The sequence below is a fragment of the Fundulus heteroclitus genome, chromosome 8 (assembly GCF_011125445.2).
Source record: "Fundulus heteroclitus isolate FHET01 chromosome 8, MU-UCD_Fhet_4.1, whole genome shotgun sequence".
Classification (NCBI taxonomy): domain Eukaryota; kingdom Metazoa; phylum Chordata; class Actinopteri; order Cyprinodontiformes; family Fundulidae; genus Fundulus; species Fundulus heteroclitus.
Window position 1 is genome coordinate 13,515,129 of NC_046368.1, and position 25,762 is coordinate 13,540,890.

A 25,762-nucleotide genomic window follows, 5' to 3' on the forward strand; every position below is an offset into this window, starting at 1 on the left:
AAAAAAAAGGCACCTCTTAAACCCAAGACAGCTGGAGCAGTTTACTGATGAGGTCCAAAATACCCACAAAAGGCTGCTGGAAAAAACAAAACCCAATAAATGATTGCCGCTTGGTGTGGCTACTTCAAAATGTTTGACAAATAAACACTTCCTTTTGTTTGATCAGGCTTTGAACAAAGCACCAGTAGTGACCTGCTCAGCCAATCGTGTCACACTTAGATGGCACCAACCCCCTTCTGCAGACGCACCTACTAGACCTAAACTCCCAAAGAAACTATGGTGAGCAACAAGCTCTAAACAGAAAGGGGAAGAGGTCACCCATAAATTTTAAACTGGTTTTGCTTTACACAAAAAGTGTTTGAGGCTAGCGTGGTTTTTCTTCTGAATTTCATCAAGAGCTCATTTAGAATTCAGGAAGATTGAAACTCTGCATCAAATTACACTGTCACCAGAAACATTAGTTAAAAAAACAAAACAAAAACTAGACAAGAGGAAACAAGCCTCATAAGGTTATTTAGTTCACAGCTAGTTGAGGTTAAATATTAAAATTTCAGATCTAGAATATTAATTTTTTATTTGTTAAATGACTGGTTAAAATGTTCTGAGTCCTACATTTAATCTTTGCCCTCGTTTAACACCGTTTACACAAAACTGCAATCATATGACCAGCTGCAGATTTCATGGTAGTTTTCTTTATTAAATAAAACCAGTATTGTATTGGTTCATATTTTTTTATTAAATAGACAATTTAGACAGTAAAAGCTTTTATTTCAGCTGCATTTGTCACTTGAATGTTTGCAGGGGACTCTTCACATCTGCAGGGGATTCCAGCTCCTGCAAAGATTAGATCCATTAAGACATAAGCTGCCAATTTAAATAAGGCTAAGATATTCATGTAAAAATAACAGTAATGCCATATTTCTGAGTAAATGCCTTTGTTTTTTTTTTTTACCTCAGAGTCAGAGTCCTGTTCACTAGGAAGAACCATGTGGGCCATAAGGTTCTCTTTATCTGGAGATCTGCTTCTGAAGTGCTCCCATCCTTTCCTGTTCAAACAAAGCAAGGAGTCACATTTTTCTGTCAGTTTAAAAGCTTATGAGGACTTTGAAGAGTTGCACCCAGAGAATTTTAACTCTTTTGCATTGCAGTCTTTTCAAAGTGAGGACATCATAAAGTGTCATTGGTGACAAGCTGCAGCATAAATACTTTCTGGCAGGATTTTTTTGTGTTTATAATGTTAAGGCTAAGCGACGACACCCAGTCGTTACCTTTTAGCGAAGACAAACACAGCCAGGATAACGGCAGAGATCAGGCAGAAGGACACCAGGATGATAACCGGGTGGCTTTGTGTTTGCTGATCCTGACAGAACTCTCCCTTGTAACCGGGTAGACACCGGCAGCGAGCGACTTCTCCCTCTGTGATGCAGCTGCCGTGGCCATTGCAACGCTGGAGGTCGCACGACGCCAAGTCTTTATTAGGCAAAATGGAGTTCTGCGTGTCAGGTTGGTGAAGGGAAGACTGCGAGGATTGGCCACCACCAACTTTACTCCCTAATGAGGCAGAACCTGGACCTAAAAAAAAAAAATAAAATAATAAAATAAAAGGCTTAATGAATAGATTTAAGACTATAGCAGCATTAGGTAATCAGCAGTTCAGGAAAGCTTTCAAATTTATTTGCTCAAATCTCCCCTTATATCCTCGTGCTGCATCTTTTGAATTTTTATTTGAGACTGAATTTTCAACTATTTATCCCAACAAGAAAATGAATGGTACCCTACCCCATCTAAGAAACTGTCGTTTTACTGGGATTCAATATTTCTTTTTTGCCACTAATGAATTTTATTTGAAAGCGGAAACAGGGTTGAGAGAATTGGGGGGGGGGGGGGGGGGGGGTGGCAAAGGGCCACAGGAATGGCCGTGTTGAGGACTTAAGCCTCCATACATGGGAGTCACTCGTACTACCACTTTGCCATGGTTTAATATTTCTGTCTGTTAGTAAAATGTTTGCCAACTCCAAATTGCATTAAATGATCTGATAAGGGCAGACTCCACACTTTTTTCTATGGTTTTATCATACTTATGTTTTTTCCCCCCCTCAGTGTGAGCCAAATGCATATTTGCAGCTGGCATCTCCATATTTAACTTCTCCCATCCAACATGTATAGCATTAATGATGACTAAAAGGGGCATAAAGTAACAATGCAGCTCATAACTGGAGCAGAAAGTGTTAGAATGCTACCAGATTTTTGGTCAAGTCACGGAACAGTTCAAGTATAATTGAGCACTTTTTCAAACATTGCATCACCACAATATTTGAACTCCTACACCCATCAAGTGTAAAATGGGCATGAAATGTAGACATAATTTTACTGATTACATTTTTAAATGTTTCCGGTCCATCAGTGTAGTATTGAGAATTGTTTTCTTGGTGCCTTACAAATTTGATGTTTAGGTCCATTTTAAATAAACTTACAGTCCCGTTCATCTGACTGGTCCTGACAATCTGCATGGCCGTCACAAAACTTGTTGCTGCTGATACACTTGCTGCCATCCCAACAGGATTCCTCACCAGAGGGGCAGGAGGGAAGCGGGACACAGGAAGTGTCATTAGCACCATAAAATCCCCGCGCACACTTACAAGTCCTCCCTCCTGGATAGGGCAGACAGAAGTGGACACATCCACCATTGCTGTCCGAGCAAAGATTGTCTCCTGAAAGAAACAATTGTAGATTTTCAGTTACAAAAAATGTAATACAAGTAGTCTGGAGTTCAAGTTTTGATACAAAAAGCTTTAAATAATTCAGTATTTAATGCAACACCATTTACAGAGGATGCTTTGATGCTTATTTTGTGCTTCCACAATTAGATATGCAGACATTTGAAAGCTTTTAAGCAGTTTTCCTAATATCTGTAAAACTAGCAACGTATTTAAGGAATACATCTCATCAGGAACTCTAGTTTTGCCAAAAATGTTTTCATATTCAAGGCTCCTTACAAGTATGTAGCTACCATGAACACAAGGAGACCCATATATTGGCATTTAGTTTATTATAGCACCATTTGCCACAGCATGTTTCAAGTTTTGCAGACAGATGACTGGGCTTCTCAATTTACCAAGGCCTGGCTCTGGCAGGCATCACATCACAGCTCCATCTATTCAGCTCAAACTGAAACCAAGTAAACCTTTTCATCCTAGTTACAGTGTCCAATAACACCCCACTTCCCTACACCCAAACATTTGTGAGAAAAAAACCCTGCATGAAGCCTGTACAAATTCCTGCGTTGTGATTGACTGCCTGCTTGTGCCAAGCTAGCTACACCCTGACAAGCTATAGCACTAGGCGATGTAATGCTAAACATGTCAAGTTATGCCAAGAATTTCTGAAGGCACAATTTGACAAGCCACAGCAAAAGAATGATTCTCAGGACAGAACAGCATTAGGAGAATCGGTTAACCCAAATTTTCACTACATTGCATAGCTTAACGGACGCTACTCAAGTTTTAGCGTCCGTTACTAAAATCTATATGAAATGCACACAAAGGCATCAAAAGCATATCAGTTTATTGCCTGCCGAGAGTAAGGTCTTAACTGCCAATCATGAAAACTACAAAGGTTTAGAGCAGCTCAAATAACTGTTTAATTGTACCTAAAAAGGCTAAAAGGGAACCTTCAAGATAAGCAGGTTTTATCTGTTTCTCTAGTAGTTAAGGATTGTAAAGCCCAAAGCCATTTCTCTTCGACTTGTATGGTGATGCAAAGCTCCAGAAAATGGTTAAACTGCAGCCCTCTAGCAATTGCAGTTTTTTCCCCCTTTAACAGTGATTTTATGCTTAAAACTCAAGTTTTGCTTTCAGTCATGCATTTATGCCCTTTCTATACACTAGTTCTGAACTAGTCTTTGTTCAAGTTTATCCATGATATTTCTATGGCAATCTTTAAGAATAAGAAACTTGTGTCGTTCTTCAAAAACGACAAAGTCTATATTCTCTTGTGGTGCTCAGACAGCAGCAGGGAAATGCCACATAAAGCAGTTTAAACTCTTAACCCAAATGCCGTTAAAGTTTCAGATGTAGGGAAAAAAGCTAAGCTAGTCAATGCAAGATTAATTGGAACACAGTATAATGTCACAAAACAAATTAGCAATGAGATATTTCAAAACAGTTGAGCTTTTTGTACAGCCTAAAAAAATAAAAGCAGGATGTATCCAAGTGTGATTGAATGCAGCAATGCAATACTGATATCAAAAGTCTGATTTAATCCACATGTTTTGAACATTTGCAAGCCTAACTTTAAGAATTCGATTAAACCTCCATGTTTGCTGCTGCCCATTTTTGAATACCATTATGTTATACTTACCAGATTGGGTTTCATTGTTGTAGGATCTGATTTCAGCTACCCTGATCTTCGTCTGGAACCACAACTGTTTGGGCTGGAATCCATCACTGAACCACAATTTGCTGACATCTGCACAAATTAAAAACACTGCACTCAACTTAAAAGATTTTAAACAAAAACAATGCAAAACGTTTAGAAAGTTTTTTTTTTTTAAATACTGTCCATAAAATTTGGAGTTTGTCTGTAATGCCACCTGCTGCATGAGGAGGAGAAACACATCCAGAGACTAGAAGCCCTTACTAGAATGTATGTCTCTTCAGGGCAAATCACTAAATAGTTTTCACTCTTAGGATCAAATCTGAATCATTCAAGAGGCAACATTTCATTACAAGCATCATATGTAACAGAAGCCATGGTTTTTTCCCCCCCTTACCTTTGTCCAAGGTGACCCAAAGGAGAAGGTTCTCAATTCGTGTAAAAGACACAAGCAGATGAGGTCCCGTCTTGTACTCCTTGTACTTCGATCCATCCACTCCAATAGATCCTATTACTCCTTCGCCTGAGGAAAAAAAAAAAAAAAAAAAAAAAAAAAAGTTAGATGATACAGGAGCAACAGGCAGGTGAATAATTGATACATTAAAAAACATCTTACCACTGTCAGCCCAATAGATTCTGGTTCCATCATTGGCAAAGACCATGGAGATGGGGATGCTCGACTTCCTCCAGATCACCACTTTGTTACGGCCGTCCATCCATGCACAGTGGATCTCCGTCTGGCTCATTGAACCTATTACCACTATGGCAGAGTAGCAGAGCCTACCTGAAGGAGGGTGGACGCTGATGGATGCAACTCCCTGAGAAAAATACAAAGAATAGACTCAAAATACATATAAAAGTGTCACATTAGCAGTAATGAAGGTAGCACGGTTTAAAAAGGCACAAAGCCAAGGGTTTTGCATAGTTATCTTTGCACAGCTGAGCTAGCTAAGAGCTATGAAGCTTTACAGTCAGAGGTCCTTGTTGCAGAGAGGTGACGTAGTCATTGAGACGCGACGTCACGTGTATGTCAGGCCTCTCCATGCTGCTCCAGTACAGATTGGAAGTCACCCAGTCCACTGCCAGAGCCGTTACTGAATCATCCTTGTAGGATGGGAGCATATAAAGATGGAAGTTAGACGTCTAAGCAGCCCGTTTAATAATTGAACATGAATGGCTACGTTTAAATTTTAAACAAAAACACACTGCCTTTAACGGTCAAGTAATTAACAGAAGACAATTCCCTGGAACGATATTCATACCTTTAGCTTCAAGATTTGCCCAGCAGGTGAAAGCTCTGGTTTTGCTCCGGAGTTGAACTTTAGCACATCCACGGTTCCACGTCTTAAATAAGCAACAAACACAGAAAGCTTTGGGACGGAAAGGTCCAGACTCATGGCCTCAGCTAGTCCTGGGAGATTAAAATCTTTGCCGTTGGGCATTTTTTTCAGTGGAACGCCATCGCGGTGCATAGAGCGCAGATATATCTAGAAACAAAAGGAGTATTATCACTAAACTTTGATTAAAGAATAAAAAAAAAAATCCAGAGATTCTTTTTGTAGGATTTTAAATTTTACCTGAGACATTTTGTTACTGGACAGAAGCAGGATGAAAGACGACTCTTTAGGAAGGACGCAGGTGATTTTATCCTGAGACAGCAGCAGCCCCTTCGGGCACCGACACACCGCAGCATTTACTGCTGGAGTTCCGGCTCTTGATATTCCTGGTGGTGCTGGAGACAAAAGGCAGAGATGGGAGCAGCGGAGATGATCGCAGGGGCTCGACACGGCTGGCTGGGAGATGGCGTGCATCAGCTAAAGAGAAAGCAAAAACCATTGGATCAATTACATGAACACATGACACCCTTTTCACAAAGAAGGCAACAATCAGGGGACAGACTCACTTTTAGTCCAAACGGCTGCCCAGGTCTCTTAAGGAGGACCTTTTGATCCTTGCCAGTGTTTTTGTCAGCTGAACGAACAGTTCTTCTCTTTGTGTCGGACCAGAACACGCGGTCGTTGAAAACGGCCACAGAAAAAGGGCTCGGAGTTTCAGTCAACTGGAGGATCTAGTGAAAAAAGGCATGTTAGAAACATTACTCATAGCATTAAAGTGGAATATATAGCACATTCCTTACATAATCACCCCAAGGACTTTATTATAACCACACATTGCATTTTATGCAACTGTATGAGAATACATGCTTTTGATTTTTCTATCTTTAAAGAGAGTCAGCAGCCTTCACCCATTGTGTGTACTCAATGAGTACACATCTAATTTAATGTTAATCCCTGTACAAATACTAATGTCATGTGAAGGCTTTAGATTTCTTTAAGTGAACAAAAATCACAAAGACTAAAAAGAGAAACGCATACAACTCAGGGACAAAGTCCTGCACACAATTAAAGGAGTTTAGGTTATAAAATACAGCAAATGTAAATAAATAAAATATGCCAAGCTTTGCAAACTTCAGCACTGTGCATATCTAATGCTTTTTGGTTTTAGTCACCATCTGTAAATAGGAGCATGCAGACTCTGATGCAGAGGTCAAATGAGACCAAACCAGAACCTTTAGGCAGACATTAAAAATAATGTGGAACAAAAACATGCAATCACCCTAAACACCAATAATAAAACCCATGATGTGGGGAAGCTCCTCTTCAGTGATAAGAAGCTTGATAAAGTTGATGGGAATTCAAAAACAAGTTAAAAAGGCACCAAAATGCGTTTTAATGTCAAAATTAAGCAATCCCTACTTCAAAATCATGCACCAGTTTTAATCTACATTGCCTTATGAAACTTAATTTCTTTTGTGACATGATAAACTGTAGAAAAGCTCAACCACAAAGCTGAATTAACTTGAGATTTTGTGGGGTAGACAAACTAATCCCGATATGCAAGCCACTTGCTTTGCATACCGGGATAATGCTTTGCACTCACCTTTATGTTGTCTCCATCCAGCGAGGCCGAGCCTATGCAGCGCAGCTTCTCGTCAGCCCAGTACACCCGCCCATCCAGGAAGTCGTAGGCCAGACTGACCGGCCAGCTCAAGTCCTGGCTCACCAGCACTTTCCTCTGGGAACCGTCCATCCCAGCCTGCTCGATCTGAGGGATGCTGCCAATCTCAGACCACAGCATCAGCCTGCCAACAGCAATTATACAGCGTTGAAACCTTTGCTTTCTGCCAAAACCTTTTTTCCAGCCGGGCTGAACGAGCTTACCCCCTGTCTGGTATCAGGACCAGTGAGCTTAGCTGCTCCAGGTTTTCACTAAGAACCACAGTGTAGTTCTGAGATTTCACCAATGAGCTGCTGAGCTTTATCGCCAGAATCTGCCCAACCAGTCCGTCCACCCAGTACAGATTTTTACCAACCCAGTCCACTGCGATAGAGTCAGACTTTACACCTTCAAAATAAAAAAATAAAGTTTATGCTTTTAATAAATTGAGATTTTTGGTGTACATGACAATGAGGGTCATAAAGCCAGAGCTACCCTTGGTCAGGGTCCCTTTGTTTTTAGTTTTCACGTCAGCCCAGCGGATGCTCAGGTGGTCCGGGCTCAGCCAGTAAACCCTCTGCTCCGCCCAGTGATAATCCAGAGTAGAGATGGGCCGGTCGGCAGAGGAGAGGAGCTGCAACGTTCCACTGTGGACTCCAAGGAGCAACATTTCAGACTGCACTGACGCCAACAGCAGAGGCTCATCTACAAATTCAAAAATCAGGTTTTACTAGCAAACAACATTTAGGGCAAAACAATAGTTTTACAGGGTTGTAGACGCTCAGACAAGCAGGTTTTTGCTAGTAAAAAAAAAATGTATACAGTTAGAAAAATGCCAACAAACTTTGCTAAAAGATGGAAATCTGGACCTCAGCGACATTGCATTTGGTTCTCTTAAAATTTATTTTATGAAACTGCCTACAGATGCTTATATTTTGACTGGGGATCTTTAAACATCCTTAAAAAACAACAACATTTGGTTCCAATTTTCCCCCCAAAATTTTGTATAATGCAAACTGATGACTGGCTTTAGTTACATTTTGAAAACGTGTAAATCTTACCTAATGCTTTCAACAGAGATGTGCAGTCAAATTATATGTTTCATAAACAATTTCTATAAGACAGATCTAAAGTAGAGATTTGCTCTGATTTAACAGCACCTTTGGTCTTGCAGCTTTTGTTATCTGGCTCGAGGTAGAAGCCAGGGTGGCAGCGACAACTGTAGGACCCGCGGGTGTTCTGGCAAATGTGTTTGCATGAAGCAGCTGGTGTTGAAGTGCACTCATCGACGTCCACACAGGACTTGGAGCTGGAGTGCAGCCTGAAACCCACACCGCAGTAACACCTCTAATGTAGGAAAAAGAAACAGAGCACCAAGAAAGTCCATTAGTGCTGCTGCTTTGACCATTTAAAAAAAAAAAAAAAAAGGTTCAGACCAACAGTTAATTACTGACCGGTCCAATGGGGGTGCTGACACAGCTGTGGTCACAGGCAGGAGCGGAAGCACCTGAGCAGTTGCGTTGTGCACATCCCACACCTTCATCTGAGCCATCAACACAGTTGGTGACGCCATTACACACCAGCCTGGTGTCCACACATTCTCTGCTGCCACACTGATAAAGGTGGTAGGGGCATTTCCTTTGGGTACCTGGAAAAACAGGTGGTTTACTGATTTTTCTTCCACAAAAAAAAAAATAAAAAAATAAAATAAGGGGCAATTCTGGATTACAGAATTACATGAGAAAAATTTGAACAGATTTTATTTTTTAATGCTATGATAAATAAAGGCCTTCTAACTGTTAACCAGGTTCTAAAATTACTAGGCAACCTGAAGCATGTAGATTACACGGAACAAAAAAAAAAAAAAAAAAAAAAATCTGCAAGCCAGAACTGCTGATATTTTGACCACTACCAAGGAGGGAGACATTTTGGCTTTAGTTTAGAGTCTACAGATGTTCTGTTAACAAAAGATCTGAAAGCCTTTTGAGTCAGAGATGAAACTTTCTCATTAACAAGCATCCTGCTACATTTAAGCACTTTGGTCTGAGGTGCTTTGTATGCAGCCACTGGACTTTTCTAGGGTGAAATGTGAGGCCTTCTGCCCAAAAGCTGATATGCGACCAAAATTAGGTCATTAGCAAGAGATTTTTTTCCTCCGCAGCATCAAGACGACGTTAAAAAAGGTGTTGCAATGACCCATTGAAAGTCCAAACAGTCTTTCTGAAATTGTTTAGTGCAGCCATAAGAGTACTGTGTGTACTCTTAAAAGTAATTAACTGTTTATATATAAAAAAAAAAAGCTTTGGTGAATATTTATACAAGTTCTATGTTTTTATTGCCCACTAGAAACTCATTTAGTTATTTCACTCATTCCCTGAGCAATGCTTTGACACTTATGTCTGTGAAAGGCAATAAACTACTTTCTCTACAAGAAAAAAAAAAAAGCTCCACAATGATCAGAAGGAGTGGAAGATGTTTGAGCTAAAAAGGTGGCTCAAGATGCTACTAGATCACCCCCCCCCCCCCCCCCCCCCAACAAGGCAGTTCCATTTAGTCTTCCCCTTATTTCTGTGCTTGTTTGTCTCTCTTGTTTTGTCTCTGCTCTGTCTTCTGTAACCCCCAGTGGGTCGAGGCAGATGACCGTTCACACTGAGCCCGGTTCTGCTGGAGGTTTTTCCTTCCTGCTAATGGGTGGTTTTTCTTTCCACTGTTGCTTCATGCTTGCTCAGTATGAGGGATTGCTGCAAAGCCATGGACTATGCAGACGACTCTCCCTGTGGCTCTACGCTCTTTCAGGAGTGAATGCTGCTTGTCGGGACTTTGGTCAAAAATCTCCTATATAAGGGAACCAGTAGATTGCTTCAATCTGTATAATATGATTGATTTTGACTTTCTAAAGTGCCTTGAGATGACATGTTTCATGAATTGGCGCCATATAAATAAAATTGAATTGAATTATTTTGTTCCCTTAAACATGTGGTATCTGCTCAATTCAGAGATGCTCACATTTGTCTTCATCCACTCCATTGTCGCAGTCCTCCTTCCCGTCACACCTCCACGACTGAGGAATACACACACTTCCATCTCTGCATTGAAACTGGTACTTCCTGCATTTTGTTGGAAGGTTGTCGCAGTTCTGGATGAAGAGAGTTAAAATTACATAACGTTCAGCATTTGCACTCGGGACCCATTGGTGTCCTCACCTTCTCGTCCGAGCCATCTTTGCAGTCCTCTTCTCCATCACAGAGCCACTCTTTCTGAAGGCATTCATGGCTGTGCGAACACCGGAGCTGCGCCGGGCAACGCGGGGCTTTCGCACAGCCCGCTTCATCCGAGTGGTCACGGCAGTCGGGATAGCCGTCGCATTTAAACGCCTCAGAAATGCACTGGCCGCTCTCGCAACGATACTGGTCTGACGCACAGGCTACCAAACCTGCAATGAGGGAACAATATCAACTGATGTCTGCAAATCTGTGCAGCAACCGAACACAGACGAGTTAAAATTCACACACCACATTTGTCTTCATCTGACCCATCAGCACAGTCCCTGTCTCCATCACAAAGGAAGGTTTTTGGGACGCAGCGGGTCTTATTGTCACACAGGTGTTCGCAGCCTTCGCTGGGTTTTGAGCAGTCCATTTCGTCTGAGCGGTCCTGACAGTCCATCTGTCCGTCACATACCTGCTCTTGTTGGATGCATTTACTCCCATGGGAACACTGGAACTGTCCTGTTCAGTAGGTAATAAAAAGATAAACATGGATACACTGAAAAAGCAGTCTTGTTTCTCCAAAAGGTTGACCAAACTAACCTGGCTTGCATCGCTTCTCACATCCCTCCTCATCAGACCCATCCAGGCAGTCCCGCTCGCCGTCGCAAACATGGCTGTACATGATGCACTGCAGGCCGTTTTTACACATCTTGAAACCTGTGCGGCACTTTAGAGGTCCGGGCTTCTTGTTTGGCGTGTTAAGGGAGGCTTTAAAAGAGAAAAGTACAGTTCTATTAGATGAGAGAATAATTCTGTACCTTTTCTTTGAATCTACAAAAAACACCAATGTTCCCATGAAAGCCAATGAAAAGTAGAGTTAATTTTTTTCAAAATGGGTTGCATAGTAGTTGGTTGGGGCATTGTGTAGAGTGTTGCCACTTATAAGAAGCATGTAAACCACAAGCAAATCTGTTTGAGACAACTAGTTTAGATGGTTGGATGAAAGGAGAAAAAAAAAAAAAGGAATTATAATTGGGTATAGTACCAGACATGCCGCAGACATTCTCTGGTTGAAATGTGCAAAAGCCTTACAAGAATTTGTTTTGCAGTAGCACAACCTCAGACGTGGAACTAAAGTTCTTAGATTACAAGTGCTAAACTTGTTGACACCACCAATACATCCTAAAAGATAAATGCAACCAAATCTTTGTCTGCCATTTAAAATAAATTAGTTCTGAAGTAAAACCTGAAATGGCATAATTCCCCCCCCACCCCACAAAATAAACTTACTTAAATTGGGGCTTGGATTTATAATTTTCAGTGATATGCTACTTCAGTAAGATGCACATTAAACCAGCTTTTTTTTTAAGTAGACATACTTTTACTCATCGTTACTGTACAGCAATATTTCTTACAGGTGGCAGGAAGTCCTGAGTGACACTGCTTCTCATCTGATCCATCTGGACAGTGGGCACGCCCATCACACACTCGAATCTTTGGGATGCACTTCCTCTGGTCTTTGCACAGGAAGTCATCTAATATTCAAACAAGAACAAATGGTCAGGGAACCAGTGTATGCCGTCTCCCTCCCCAAGAAAAAAGGGTTCTGAAATTCCTGCATGCCAGAGGCTGGTTGCAGAACTGCGGTTTACATAACGCTTGTTACGGACTTGCCTGGGTTTTCACATTTAACTATGCATTCCATTTCATCAAATCCATCTGGACAATCTCTTTTGCCATCACAAAGCTGATATGGCGAGATGCACAGCGATGAGCCCGGGCACAGAACTGAGGGAGTGATGCAAGCCGATGTGTCAACGGGAACATCAGTTGGAGCAGCATCTGAAAGTAAAAAAAAATAAAATAAAAGGGTTAAAAACAGTAAACTGGTGGAATTGTGCAGGGTAGGGCCTATGATAAAGAAAGGTTGCTTTTTACTTTTGCGTTTGACCTTACAGCTTTTAGCTTAATTATAAACAAGAGCCATCTAAGATCATTTAAAGAAAAAAAAATAAATAAATAAATAAAAAGTGAAATGTTACCGCAGTTCAGTTCGTCCGTTCCGTCCAGGCAGTCTGGCTCTCCATCGCAGAGGAACTTCTTTGGGATGCAACGCTTGCCGTCAGCACAGCGATGCTCGCAACTCTGTGTTCGATGCCAGCAATCCACTTCGTCAGAGTGATCTCGACATTGCAGCTTGCCGTCGCAAACCTCAGCCTCTGGGATGCACATCTTCCCGTGGGCGCACTGAAACTCTCCTAAAGTTGTTGCACGATTAATAGTTACCACCTAGAATCCGATTCCAACTTTAGATCTGGCAAAAGTTGAGCTAACCAACCTTCTTTGCAAGTCTCTTGGCATCCTTCCTCATCAGACCCATCCATACAGTCTATTTCTCCATCACACACGTGGCTGAATAAAACGCACTCTTTGCCGTCGTTGCATGGCCTGGAGCCCATGCGGCATTTCAATTGATTGCGCTGGAACGGTGGAGCAGTCACGGTTGGACAGTCAGCCTCATCTGATCCATCGTAGCAGTGGGAGCGCCCGTCACAAACCAGACTCCTAGACACACAGCTCCTGCGATCCTTGCAGAGAAAGTCAGCTGAAAAACAAAACAAGTTTTGAGTATATGCATAGGAAAAGGGCTTAGACCAAAAAAAAAAAAAAAAAAAAAAAAAAAAAAAAAAAAAAAAAAGAAAAAAAAAAAAGGGAGCCGTAAACCCACTCTTGTCGGCACACTTGTGCACACAGTTCTCATCAGATCCATCAGGGCAGTCTCTGATCCCGTCGCACAACTGAGACGGGTTGATGCAGACATTCGAGTCAGGGCACAAAACTGAAGGAAAACTGCAGAACGGGTTGTTTGGAGATGACGATTCAGTGGTTTCTGCAGCATCTAAAGGAAGTAGAAAACAAAACTTGCGATTGATTCTGAGAAACCTCAATACCTTAGTAACTGCAGTTTTTAAATCTGTATAATATGATTGAACTTGATTTTGTAAAGTGCCTTGAGATGACATGTTTCATGATTTGGCACTATATAAATAAAATTGAATTAAATACTTAAAGACAAAAAACATCTTTGGGAAACTACCTCAATTGTTGTCTGGGCCCAATTTAACAAGTGACTGCAGAATTTGCTTATTGCAGAATTTCTACCCCATAGTTTGCACTTTTATCTACCATCAAACAGACTTTGCCAGACTCACCACAACCTTCTTCATCGGAACCATCCCCACAGTCTCTCTCGCCATCGCAGACGTGGCTGAAGAGGACACATTCAGTCCCGTCGCGACACATTCTGGACCCCATACGACATTTCAGGGCGTTTGTCTGAGCTGGTGGATGCTCTACAGCCCGACAGTTGACCTCGTCTGAGCCGTCGTGGCACTGAGAGCGGCCATCGCAGACCTGGCTCTTTGGGATGCAGCGCCGACGGTCTTTGCAGCGGAAATCTGCGCGGGGGGGGGGGGGGGGGGGGGAAATTAAAACCCATCAGATCAGGTTTTAACTCCAAATACAGCTTTAAGGGAGTAACAAAACCCCTTTAATTACATTGCAATTATCCACTTACTGCCTGAGCGACATCTTCTCACACATTTCTCATCAAACCCATCAGGACAGTCTCTCCTCCCATCACAGATCTGTGTTGGCTTAATGCAAATTGAGGAGCCTGGACATAGAACTGAAGGGCTGGTGCATGGTGGTGTGGTAGGCTGACTAAATGGTTTGACGGGTTCAGGAGATTCGTTCATGTATTCACTTCCCACAGAAGTCTTGGCATCAGTCTCTGTAGCACACAGAAGTGTAACGTACAAACAGATTTATGACAATAATTTGACATGTCTGTATCGTAAAACCAGCCTCTGGATAATACTTGCCACATCCTTCTTCATCTGATCCGTCCCGGCAGTCTGCCTCTCCATCACAAACGTGGCTCAGAAAGATGCAACCCGTCTGATCCCGACAAGGTCTGGAGCCATAGCGACATTTCAGGACTTTTGGAGTTTCGGGAGCCACCTCTGCGTTTGGACAGTCAACCTCATCGGAGCCGTCGGCGCACTGCGAATGCCCGTCACAGACTTTACTTTTAGGGATGCAGCGCCGCCGATCCTTGCAACGGAAGTCTGCTGTGGAGTAAAGGGAACAATCAAGTCTCTCCAAATATCTCCCACATTTGAGTTTCTGCAGCCACAGAAGCTGCCGTCTCTCTGGTCACTAATCTAGGGCTCTAAAGAGAGAATATAGATGTATAGAACCCATACATGACCCCATCCCAGGACATAGTCCAAAGACTCCAAGGCTGGAAACTAAGGTGTTCAGTACATGGCAACATTTAAGATTTTCCTACCTGCAACTGCAAGCTGCACAAAGTGGACCCCCCCTCAAGGAGTCTGGTATTAAAACCTTTGGCTTTGTGTACAAAACTCCACCTTTAGTTGGGTGCAATCACTCAGACACCAATATTGGCTCTTCAGCCCTCAAGTACTGTAGTTTGACACTTCAGCGCAATGGACAGTCATCCAAAATTTAGACGTTTCCCTTCACACATCAAATGGCTAAAATTTGAGGTGGCTGTTCATACTGGTATTAAATGTGACCGCCATCATACTGCAGTCTGAACGGTTCAAGACTGCAAAGCGACCCATGTGCACCGATAACAGAAGGTGACGTCACAAATCAGTACAATGTTTGCGGAAGTAATGGTGATTGTAATGGTTTCTGGAAGTGTTCAATGAGTGTTTTGTAGTTGGGGCCAGGAGAGTGACGTGAATGAATAAAATGCGACAAGACAGTTCAAACAGACCCTTTCAATGAAAATCTGATACATACTGAATTAGTGCCACAAATGGAAGTGGCACAGATTAGTGATGTTGGTGGACATGCTAGCCACCCCACCCCCAAAAAAAAAAAAAAAAAAAAAAAAAAAATCTTAGAACCCAGGACACATTGCATATGGAGATGGTGGGACCAGGTGCAGAGGACTTCCAGTTTTATACTGAGCTCAATAAGCCCCATGAATCAAGACTTGACCACCAGATACCAACTGCCAAGCCACTGCCTCACAGCAAGGTTTTTCAATTTCTTCTTTGTTTCATCAAGATCTTTACATTTTGTATCATGTGCAACTATTTGAGAGAAAATGAAAAGTTTACTGTAGTAACTTACCGTCAGAGGGACATGTTTGGACACATTTCTCATCAAATCCATCAGGGCAGTCTCTTGTTCCGTCGCACACCTGGGTTGGTTTGATGCATAAAGAAGAACCTGGACACAGAACTGAAGGGCTGGTGCATGGAGGCCCGGTTACTTTAGTGGCTGTGGGAGACAGATTCAAGCTCTCATTGTCTAGAGATGCAGGAGAGAGAAAAATGATGGTTAAAGCTGGAATATTTATCCCAAATCAGACATAACTGAAAGTAAAAGTTGGACAGTGGATAAATACCACATTCTTCTTCATCTGATCCATCCTGACAGTCCGTCTCCCCATCACAGATGTGACTTAGGAGAACACACGCCGTGCCATCGCGACAAAGTTTGGACCCAAAGCGGCATTTCAGGGTTTTATTTGGAGCTGCAGGGAGTGCTGCTCCTTGACAGTCCGCCTCATCGGAGCCGTCGTTGCACTGAGAGCGGCCATCGCACACTTGACTCTGTGGGACGCAGCGCCGACGGTCTTTGCAACGAAAGTCACCTACGGCAAAGAAATGGAGAAGCAATTTACATTTTTCTTTATACCTTTTAGCACAGAACTATTGAATCTTGAAAAACAGATAATTTTTTTTAAAGGCAAAGACATCTTTAAACCAGACTTACCTTCAGAAGGACATCTCTCTACACATTTCTCATCATAGCCATCAGGACAGTCTCTCTTGCCGTCACACATCTGTGTTTGTTGGATGCATACAGATGAACCTGGGCACAGAACTGATGGACTGGTGCACGGAGGCCTAGTGGGAGGCGGCGTTACTTCAGGCAAGAACTTCTCTTTTGTAGAAGTAACAGGAGCATTCTCTGCATCTTCTAGGGGAAAAAAAGACGTTTTTCCCAAAGAGAAGAGAAAAAAAAAGTAATGATCCATCAACATTTACTTCATTATTTCAATAAAATGTCTGGGTTTATACCACATCCGTCTTCATCTGATCCGTCACTGCAATCCGTCTCTCCGTCACAAACGTGACTCAGGAGAACGCACGCCGTCCTGTCGCGACAAAGTTTGGAGCCAAGGCGACATTTCAGCACTCCTGCCGGAGCCGTGCGAGCTGCAGCGCTCGGACAGTTGAGCTCGTCTGAGCCGTCGGCGCACTGAGAACGGCCGTCACAGACCTGGCCCTGTGGGACGCAGCGCCGACGGTCTTTGCAGCGGAAATCAGCTGAGAAAGGTAAGCTAGTAGTCACTTGAGTGCAACTGTGATTACAGAGAAGTTTGCAGTTGTAATGTAAAAAAGGAAAATTAAGCGAGGATAAAAGGGTGTAGCAAACTTAACCAACTTACAGTCAGAGGGACATCTTTCAATACATTTCTCATCTGATCCATCAGGACAGTCCCTTCTTCCATCACACATCTGTGTTGGTTTGACGCATATCTGTGAACCTGGACACAGAACTGAAGGGCTGGTGCATGCGGGCGTGGTGGGAGGCCGAGGTACTGCAGAAGGTTCAAAGCCCTCGGTTCTACCAGCACCACTCTGTCCATCTTCTAGATTTAAAGAAACAGTTGAACTCAAGGCCATGATTCTCCCACATTTGGTACAGAGGAAGGTTTCTGGATACATACCACATCCTTCTTCGTCCGATCCATCTCGACAGTCCTTGTCTCCGTCACAGAAGTGGCTCAGAAGGACACATGCCTGACCGTCTCGACAGGGTTTGGAGCCGAGGCGACATTTCAGGACTTTATTTGGAGCTGCAGGGGCCGCTGCGCTTGGACAGTTGAGCTCGTCTGAGCCGTCGTAGCACTGGGAGCGGCCGTCACACACTTGGCTTGGAGGGACGCAGCGCCGGCGGTCTTTGCAGCGGAAATCGGCTATGCAGGGTAAGAATTCACAAGTGGAGAATAACGTGCTTTAGAAGGCATTTCCCCAGTCAACACCTAAAACTGTTTTAAAGAGATTTTGGAAGTGATACACAACTCCTTTAATCACTTACAGTTGGAGGGACATGTTTCCACGCATTTCTCATCATAGCCATCAGGACAGTCTCTCTTTCCGTCGCACATCTGTGTCGGTTTGATGCACATCGACGATCCCGGGCACAAGACTGAAGGACTGGTACATGGAGGCAGGGTTGGAGGCTGAGTTACTTTAGTCTGTGCAGGAGATTCAAAGCGCTCATTTTCCACAGCACCGCTCTGTGAATCTTCTAGAGGGAAAAAAAAAATGCAGTGAAATATACATTAATGTTTCTCATTTACATTATAGGAGGTTTCTGGATAGGTACCGCATCCTTCTTCATCCGATCCATCTCGACAGTCCTTGTCTCCATCACAAAAATGGTTCAGGAGGACACATCCCAGACCGTCTCGACAGGGTTTGGAGCCAAGGCGACATTTCAGGACTTTATTATTAGGAGCTGCAGGGGCCGCTGCGCTTGGACAATTGAGCTCGTCTGAGCCGTCGTAGCACTGGGAACGCCCGTCACACACTTGGCTTGGAGGGACGCAGCGCCGGCGGTCTTTGCAGCGGAAATCGGCTATGGAGGGTAAGAGAATTCACAAGTGGGGGGAAAAAAATGCTTTAGAAGGCATTTCCCCAGTTAACACCTAAAACTGTTTTAAAGAGATTTTGGAAGTGATACACAGCTCCTTAAATGACTTACAGTCGGAGGGACACCTTTCCACACATTTCTCATCATAACCATCAGGACAGTCTCTCTTTCCGTCGCACATCTGTGTCGGTTTGATGCACATCGATGATCCTGGGCACAAGACTGAAGGACTGGTACATGGAGGCAGGGTTGGAGGCTGAGTTACTTTAGTCTGTGCAGGAGATTCAAAGCGCTCATTTTCCAGAGCACCACTCTGTGAATCTTCTAGAGGGAAAAAATAAAAAAAATGCAGTGAAATATACATTATTGTTTCTCATTTACATTATAGGAGGTTTCTGAATAGGTACCACATCCTTCTTCATCCGATCCATCTTGACAGTCCTTCTCTCCATCACAAAAATGGCTCAGGAGGACACATCCCAGATCGTCCCGACAGGGTTTGGAGCCAAGGCGACATTTCAGGACTTTATTTGGAGCTGCAGGAGCCGCTGCGCTTGGACAGTTGAGCTCGTCTGAGCCGTCGTAGCACTGGGAACGCCCGTCGCAAACCTGGCTCTTTGGGATACAGCGACGACGGTCTTTGCAACGGAAATCAGCTATGGAGGGAAAGAAGAATTTTTTTCACAAGCATAAACACATGCTGCATGAAGTTCTCTTTGCCCTCACACCATTTTAGGGAAGGAAAGTCCTTACTTACCGTCTGAGGAACATCTTTTTACACATTTCTCATCAAAGCCATTAGGGCAGTCCCTCTTCCCGTCACACATCTGAGCTGGTTTGATGCATATAGAAGAACCTGGACACAGAACTGAGGGGCTCGTACATGGAGGCACGGTGGGAGGATTGGTGGCTGTAACCCCTGGGTTGTCTAGAAATTAAACCAAGAACAAAAAAAAAAGTGTAAATATCTTCTAGTCAATGTACTAAGCAACTCAGTTTCAATTCATCCTAGTTTGCTGCTTCATATTGGTGATTTGTCTTTATTTTGAATTCTGAGAAATGTTTGTCTTAAAGTGATTATACTTGAAAGATTTCAAGAGCCCACTAGGATCAAGTAGAAAAAAGAAAAGTACAATGAAGACAGAACATCTTTCTAAATATGATCAAAGTCGATTCAAGGTACAATCTCAAAAAACGTTTACCATGTTAAATTCTAACGTTAATTCAGAGGGCAGGAAGGCAATCCACCTTTTGATCCATTGGCTTCTAGTGTAAAGGACCTCAATGAAGTGTTGACAGAGCAGGTGACTTGTAGAATGTGCCACTCACATCCAGTAAGTCAATGGGAGAATTTTTTTTTTTTTTTTTTACCTCCATTCTGTATCTCCATACAGAGATACCAGTCTTGTGTTCAGTGTCAACATATTTAAGCTTTCCAACAGGCCATTCTAGACAGCAACTCCAACACAGTTTTAAAGTTAAATCATTTTAAAAGATGTACCAAGATCATACATAGATATTTTGGCATGAACTACTGTTTTTACAAAACTGATCAGTTCAGGTTTTTAAGAACATTCATATTCTGAAGACTCATGCCATCCGCGTGTGACGATAACCTACATCGAAAAGGTTCGCCAACATTTTCAGGGGACTTTGGTAGAAAGTTTGTTTCCTAAAATCCATAAACCCAACACTTTAATCCCCCTTAGATTGCTAGGATATCTACTCACCACACCCTTCTTCATCAGAGCCATCTTTACAGTCCCTGTCGCCATCACAAATGTGGCTCAGGAGCACACATGACGCGCCATCTCTGCAGAGTTTTGATCCAAAGCGACACTTTACCCCACTTCCAGCAGCACTCTGAGCCACGTTCAGACAGTCTGCTTCATCTGAGCCATCAAGGCAGTGAGAGTGGCCATCGCAGACTAAATGCTTTGACACGCAGCTCCGTCGGTCCTTACAGAGAAAATCACCTGCGAAAGAACCCAGAGAACTTCAGCTTGAACTGGACGTTGAGGAAAGCATTGGGTAAATATTTGGTGCCTACTTCTTGTTGGACAAGCGTCCATGCAGTCCTCTTCATCAAAGCCATCAGGACAGTCCTTAAGGCCGTCGCAAAACTGGCTCTGAGCGATGCAGATGTATGCAGCAGAGGAAGGACAGAGGACAGAAGGGCTGAGGCAGGCTGTCAGAGTCAGGGCAGGAGGTCTGGTAACGGGAAGCTCTTTTTTGGATTTCAGAGAAATTGTGGGTTCTTGCGCTGCATCTTAAAATAATGCAAAAACAATTTATGAAAATGAACTTTATGCTGTTTAAATTGTTGCTTTAAAAAAATAAAATAAAAAAAGAAGCTCAATATACCACATCCCAGTTCGTCAGATCCGTCCTTACAGTCTGCCTCGCCATCACAGACATGAGTGTATAAGACACACTCTGAGCCATCTTTACACAGCATTGAGCCGCTGCGACACTTCAGGACGTTTGTCCGCGACGCAGGAGCCGCCACGGTTGGGCAGTCAACCTCATCCGAGCCGTCGTGGCAGTGCGCACGGCCGTCGCACAAAAGGCTTCTGGGTATACAGTTTCTTCTGTCCTCACACTTGAAATCCTCTGAAATTAAAATGCGTTAATAGAATGTTTAGTGAGAACTTTTTAGTCCCCCTGGGTTGGTTATGAAAATTCAGAAGCCACCTTCAGGACAAGAGATGATGCAGAACTCCTCGTCGTCGCCATCAGGACAGTCCCTCTTGCCATCACAGAGCAGGTTTTGTGGAAGGCAGACCGATGACTGTCGGCACAACCAGGACGGGGCGTTGCACGCTGGCGCTTCTGGCACTGGACAAAAATGGAACCGCTCAAAGGAAGAGTTGAGTATTCATGATTTGTCTATGTAGTCTTTAGGTCAGGCATACAAAGTTTCTTTTGCACAAATGATTATTTCCATCTATACATTATCCAGTTATTCCTGCCTAAGGTTCTGATTTCATTTTCTTTACCTAAAGTACTCAGGTCTCTGATCTTTGTTTAGCGGCACCTCCCTCCTCTTTGCTGCAGAGGGCTGGACTTTAATATACAAATTTGTTTTGAATCTGACTCCATGCCTGTATTTTACTGAAATAAACTGACTTTTTATAACCTTGACCAAACGGTATAGAAATTGAAAACATCTGCCTTATAAATTGGTTGACATTTTTTGATTGTTGGTACTTAATCTTAACTTAAGGCTAAAGATTAAAAACAATTTATGAGAGATTGGTTACTTAGGTTTACAGTTGCTGTTTAAATTGAAGGGAGAATACTGGGATACTTTTTAAAGACTCATTTTTAAACTGATGGCCATCAAAGTAAAAGCGTGTAACAGCAGAATGGTGTCTGACCTGTTCGAATCTCCCCAAGTGCAGCGATGGCACTCAGCACTGGACCTTTCACGGGAACAGACTGAATTTTGTTCCCATCCCGACGATCCCACAGAGTTATCACATTGTTTGAAACCGTTAAAAGGAACGGCTCAAAGGCAGCCATGACCGAGCCAGAGATGTTCCACCTTCTTCCTGCTAGGTGGCTTTTTTCCTTCAACAAACTCAACATAGTCAGACCTGGAAAAGATGACCATGCATGTGTAAGAGAAAATAAAGCAGATTAGCACCACAAAAGGCCATCCATGCTCTGAAACAATTCTTATTGGGACATTAGAGGAATTAATCTAAATGGTCCTAATTACTTGGAGCCAAGACAACAGCAGAAAAAGAAATAAAATAAATTTGTACCCCAGAGTTCAACATTCACAAAAATTAATCACAGTAACACCACAATTTTGCCTTTTCTACGTGGGTAAAACACAGATTTCACAACAAATTCAAACTTCAAGAGAGTTCTTTAAAGACTGGCAGTGCCTAAATAAATCCCTGCAGGGATGAAATCTAAAGTCTGCATTCAGATATACATTTAATAGTCCAGGCAAAATCTTTAAGGGAGAACTTTGCATTCAGGGTCTAAAACTTGCCAAACGCCTCAGCCTTTAAGTAATTTGGACATTTATACAAAAACTCATCTGATTGTTACTTACCTGCTCTTTTAGAGTTCCAGAGGAGACTGCTGGCTCTAAGGTCAAAGGCGACGCTTCCCCTGACTCCTTCTGCCATCTGCAGCAGCTCCTTAGCCCTTTCTCCTGTCAATCCCATGCTGAAGAGCCAACCCTCCTCCAGCCAGAACATCTCACCCCTCAGCCAGTCCAGGTAGAAGCTTTTAATCTCCTTTGTGGTGCGGTACAGCTGCTGTGGGGCATTACTACCGGCTGCGCTTGTGCCAATGATGTTCTGGTCACATGACACCCAGAAAAGGTTGCCACTCCTCTGTTCCACAGACAGCTGACACACTGGAAAGTGAAATACAGTTTTTACATCCATGCTTCAGATACACTGGATTACAATAATAAACATTTCTTAAATAGCTTCATCGATGCAACAAAAGTTAATGCATTTAAATGGAAAAAGGGTACAAGATACCCCAGAGGATACATTGCGCTAACCTGGCAAAGGTGTTGGTATGAACTCTGTCCTGTCCAGAGTAAGACTGATGCGTTGGATGTGGCCAGTTTCATTGGTCCAGTACAGCCAGTCTCTGTACCAGTCGACGTCAAAAGACAGGATTCCTTCAGCCGAGGAAAACAGCTCCGTTTCAGAGAACTCTCTGCCTTTAAACTCCAGCAACCAGATTGTTCCAAACGTGCCATATAAGAATCGTGGATCTGTAAGAAAAAAACAGCATAACTAAACCATTCACTAAAAATGCAGCCCCCAAAATGGCACAGAGACAAAATAAAATTATGATTGGTGCATTTTTTAAACTAAAGTTACTGTAAACTTACATTCACATTTCCCATCAGGCAGCAGTACTTTAAAATATGGACAAGCGCAGGTGAATCCAACAGGGTTGTTTTTAGTCAGTTGGCAGAGAAGGCACGATATCTTGGCACAAGCAGATGAGCCTAGCATTTTATTTTTTCCAACAGGGCAGAAAATATCCTCCATTTAGATGTTGACAAAACAAAAAACTCAATGATTGGTTATTGCAAGTCGGCGTCTCTCCATCAGTACCAAGAAGAAGAAAGTAAGACCAAGTCTACCAAATACCTTTTGGCTGTTGGAGCTCATGGTAGACGGACAGCAGAGGCGAGTCAGTTTTCCTGATGAACTTCCTTGGACTTGTCTGACCTTGGGGAGCCTGCCACAGTCCCTTTTCGTCGGTCCAGAAGAACATGCTTTCAAACACAGCGAGGCTGAAAGCCGGTCTCTTGTTAAAGAATCCTGTGAAGGTGTAACGGCCAGTCCCATCCACCTTCACCGTCTCTACAGACTGGGGGGAAAAAAAAAAAAAAAAAAAAAAAAAAAGTTACATTTTAGGCATGCTTGGGTTAGCAAGTGCTTCCATTTCACAAATTTCTTCAGTAATAACTTTCGCTTTAGCTGAAGAGCAACAAACAGCGCTGGTGGTCTAGATGATAGTTAACCAATCTTGTAGAAAACACACATCCAAAACACCAGGATGTTATTGTAGTCAAGGGAAATCAAAGTCAGAAAGTTTTATTACCCATCAAGGGTGCTATATAGATCATAAAAAATAAAAGATTTATTCAAAACTTAAGGATGTTTGGTAATGAAAAAAAAAGTCAGTGTAAAAGGTGAACAAGCTTTAGATTAACCAATCAGGGCATTTTTCATCTTAGCTATGTTTCCAAATGGGACTAAATAAAGAAATCTGAACTAGTTAAAATGTTGACCATGCCACAGTGGTCCTTTCCATCAGAACTCACCCTCTTTGAGTCACTGATCCAGTAGAGCCTCCCGGCAGCTACGTCAGCAGAGAGACTGTGGGCAGACTGGGCAGTGAGGACCGTAAGAGGGCTTCTGTCGGATCCATCCATCCAGGACTTCTCCAATGTCACTCTGTCGCCCGGACCTTCATTGATCCAGAACATCAGACTAAGGATGTGGAAAAATTTTTGTTTAGTTTAATGATTGTAAAAACCAACACTAAGGGCTGGACGAAACAGAAGAAAAAAAGCCTATCAATTAAATAGAAATCTAATTGACCAATATTGATAATTAACAAATTTATAAACATTTTAAGTGCTGCCCTGGATGATTTTAAGCCTTATTGCAACCTATTTTTAGATACAGAACACTGAATTCAAACTCAACCCTTTATTGAAGCAACTTTACCAAAACTGCATGTTTTTGAAAAAAAAAAAAAAAAAAAAAAAAAAAAAAAAAAAAAAAAAAAAAAACATGCCCTCTGAACTCTTTGAAGGGGGCGGGGCTTGGTATGAGTTCCTGGGTGTGTTTGGCTGGGAGGATGTAATGACCAATATTAACCTACATGGCTAGAATGCAAAAGGAAATTATTCTCTTGAACCTTTTTTTAAATCACTGATAAATATTGATATATATCGTTATTGAATTATCGTCCAGCCCCAACACTGAATTTTCTAATAAGTTTGTACTCACCTCTCAATGGGTAGAAGCACCAATTCTGTTGGGCTGACATTTTTGTGCAGCAGAGTTGTGAAGCTTTTACCATCAGTTGACTGCATATAGATCGATTCAGTCTTCCGGTTGGTCCAGAACAAGTATCCATTTAGCCAATCACAGGCTAGACCTTTTATTCCTGGTTGTCCTGTTTAATTACAAGCACATTTTCCCTTTTATTTGGTAGTTTCATACAGAACCCAACAGAGGTGGTACCAAACAAACAACTTTAAAATGAACATGCACCCACCCATAAATGTCGTCCAGCTACTCCGTCCATTAGTTCTGTAAATGCTGCCGCCATTGTCGGCCCAGTAGTACCACCCCCTGGTAAGATCATACGCTGATGCAACTGGATCAAACACCAAAGCCTTGATGGTACTGAACTGCTGGGATTTTACATTCAGGAGACCCAAAGTGTTCCTTTGTACCATCAGCAGTTGGGTAGCATTACCTGACAAATTCAGAAAGCAGCGTACGAGTCAGCTAAGCCAAAGAAGACTCAACAAAAGACACCACCTGCTCCAAGACATTCAACTTGTTCAGTTTGTCCAAACGATCAGCATTTTTTTGACAAAGAAAAAAACAGATAAATAAAAACAACTTCAGTTTGGAAAAAAGGAAAACTTTACCCATAGCTCGACATGTGGCACCTCTGTTGAGTTTAAACCCTTCTCTGCAGTGGCAGTGGTAAGATCCAATGGCGTTTGTGCAGTGATGCGCACACGGAGGAAAAGGTGAAGCGCATTCATCCAAGTCTAACAATAAGAAAGGCGGTTTAAGACTCAAATGCATTAGGTTAAAATTTATAAATTATAATAAAAAGGCCACAGAGCTCAATGATATGCAGAGTATCATGACCCACTCACCTTCACAGATGGCACCGTTAGGCGAGAGCTTGTATCCAGGCGGACAAACGCAGTGAACTCCCCAATATTCATC

General features: G+C 42.6%; 1 protein-coding gene across 1 annotated transcript; it reads right to left on the reverse strand.

Moving 5' to 3' along the window:
• Nucleotides 1-709: 709 nt before the first annotated feature.
• Nucleotides 710-25,762, reverse strand: si:dkey-88l16.3 (low-density lipoprotein receptor-related protein 2). Its single transcript, XM_036140708.1, has 53 exons — nt 25,690-25,762; nt 25,453-25,578; nt 25,071-25,274; nt 24,800-24,968; nt 24,106-24,274; nt 23,426-23,648; nt 23,161-23,280; nt 22,822-23,040; nt 22,360-22,668; nt 21,671-21,889; nt 20,985-21,128; nt 20,655-20,903; nt 20,341-20,559; nt 20,021-20,266; nt 19,048-19,218; nt 18,698-18,946; nt 18,402-18,614; nt 18,024-18,275; nt 17,733-17,945; nt 17,362-17,610; nt 17,080-17,283; nt 16,709-16,957; nt 16,401-16,607; nt 16,030-16,278; nt 15,753-15,932; nt 14,465-14,713; nt 14,158-14,373; nt 13,793-14,038; nt 13,309-13,479; nt 12,919-13,185; nt 12,623-12,838; nt 12,255-12,422; nt 11,996-12,115; nt 11,181-11,348; nt 10,884-11,099; nt 10,575-10,804; nt 10,378-10,507; nt 8,826-9,019; nt 8,532-8,718; nt 7,867-8,076; nt 7,596-7,779; nt 7,315-7,516; nt 6,278-6,442; nt 5,952-6,188; nt 5,637-5,861; nt 5,344-5,478; nt 4,991-5,192; nt 4,772-4,897; nt 4,360-4,467; nt 2,475-2,711; nt 1,269-1,572; nt 953-1,046; nt 710-834 (listed from the first exon to the last, which is right to left on the reverse strand). Exons 2-53 carry the CDS (start codon nt 25,454-25,456, stop codon nt 784-786), a joined length of 10,188 nt encoding a protein of 3,395 aa, XP_035996601.1. The 5' UTR covers nt 25,457-25,578; nt 25,690-25,762; the 3' UTR covers nt 710-783.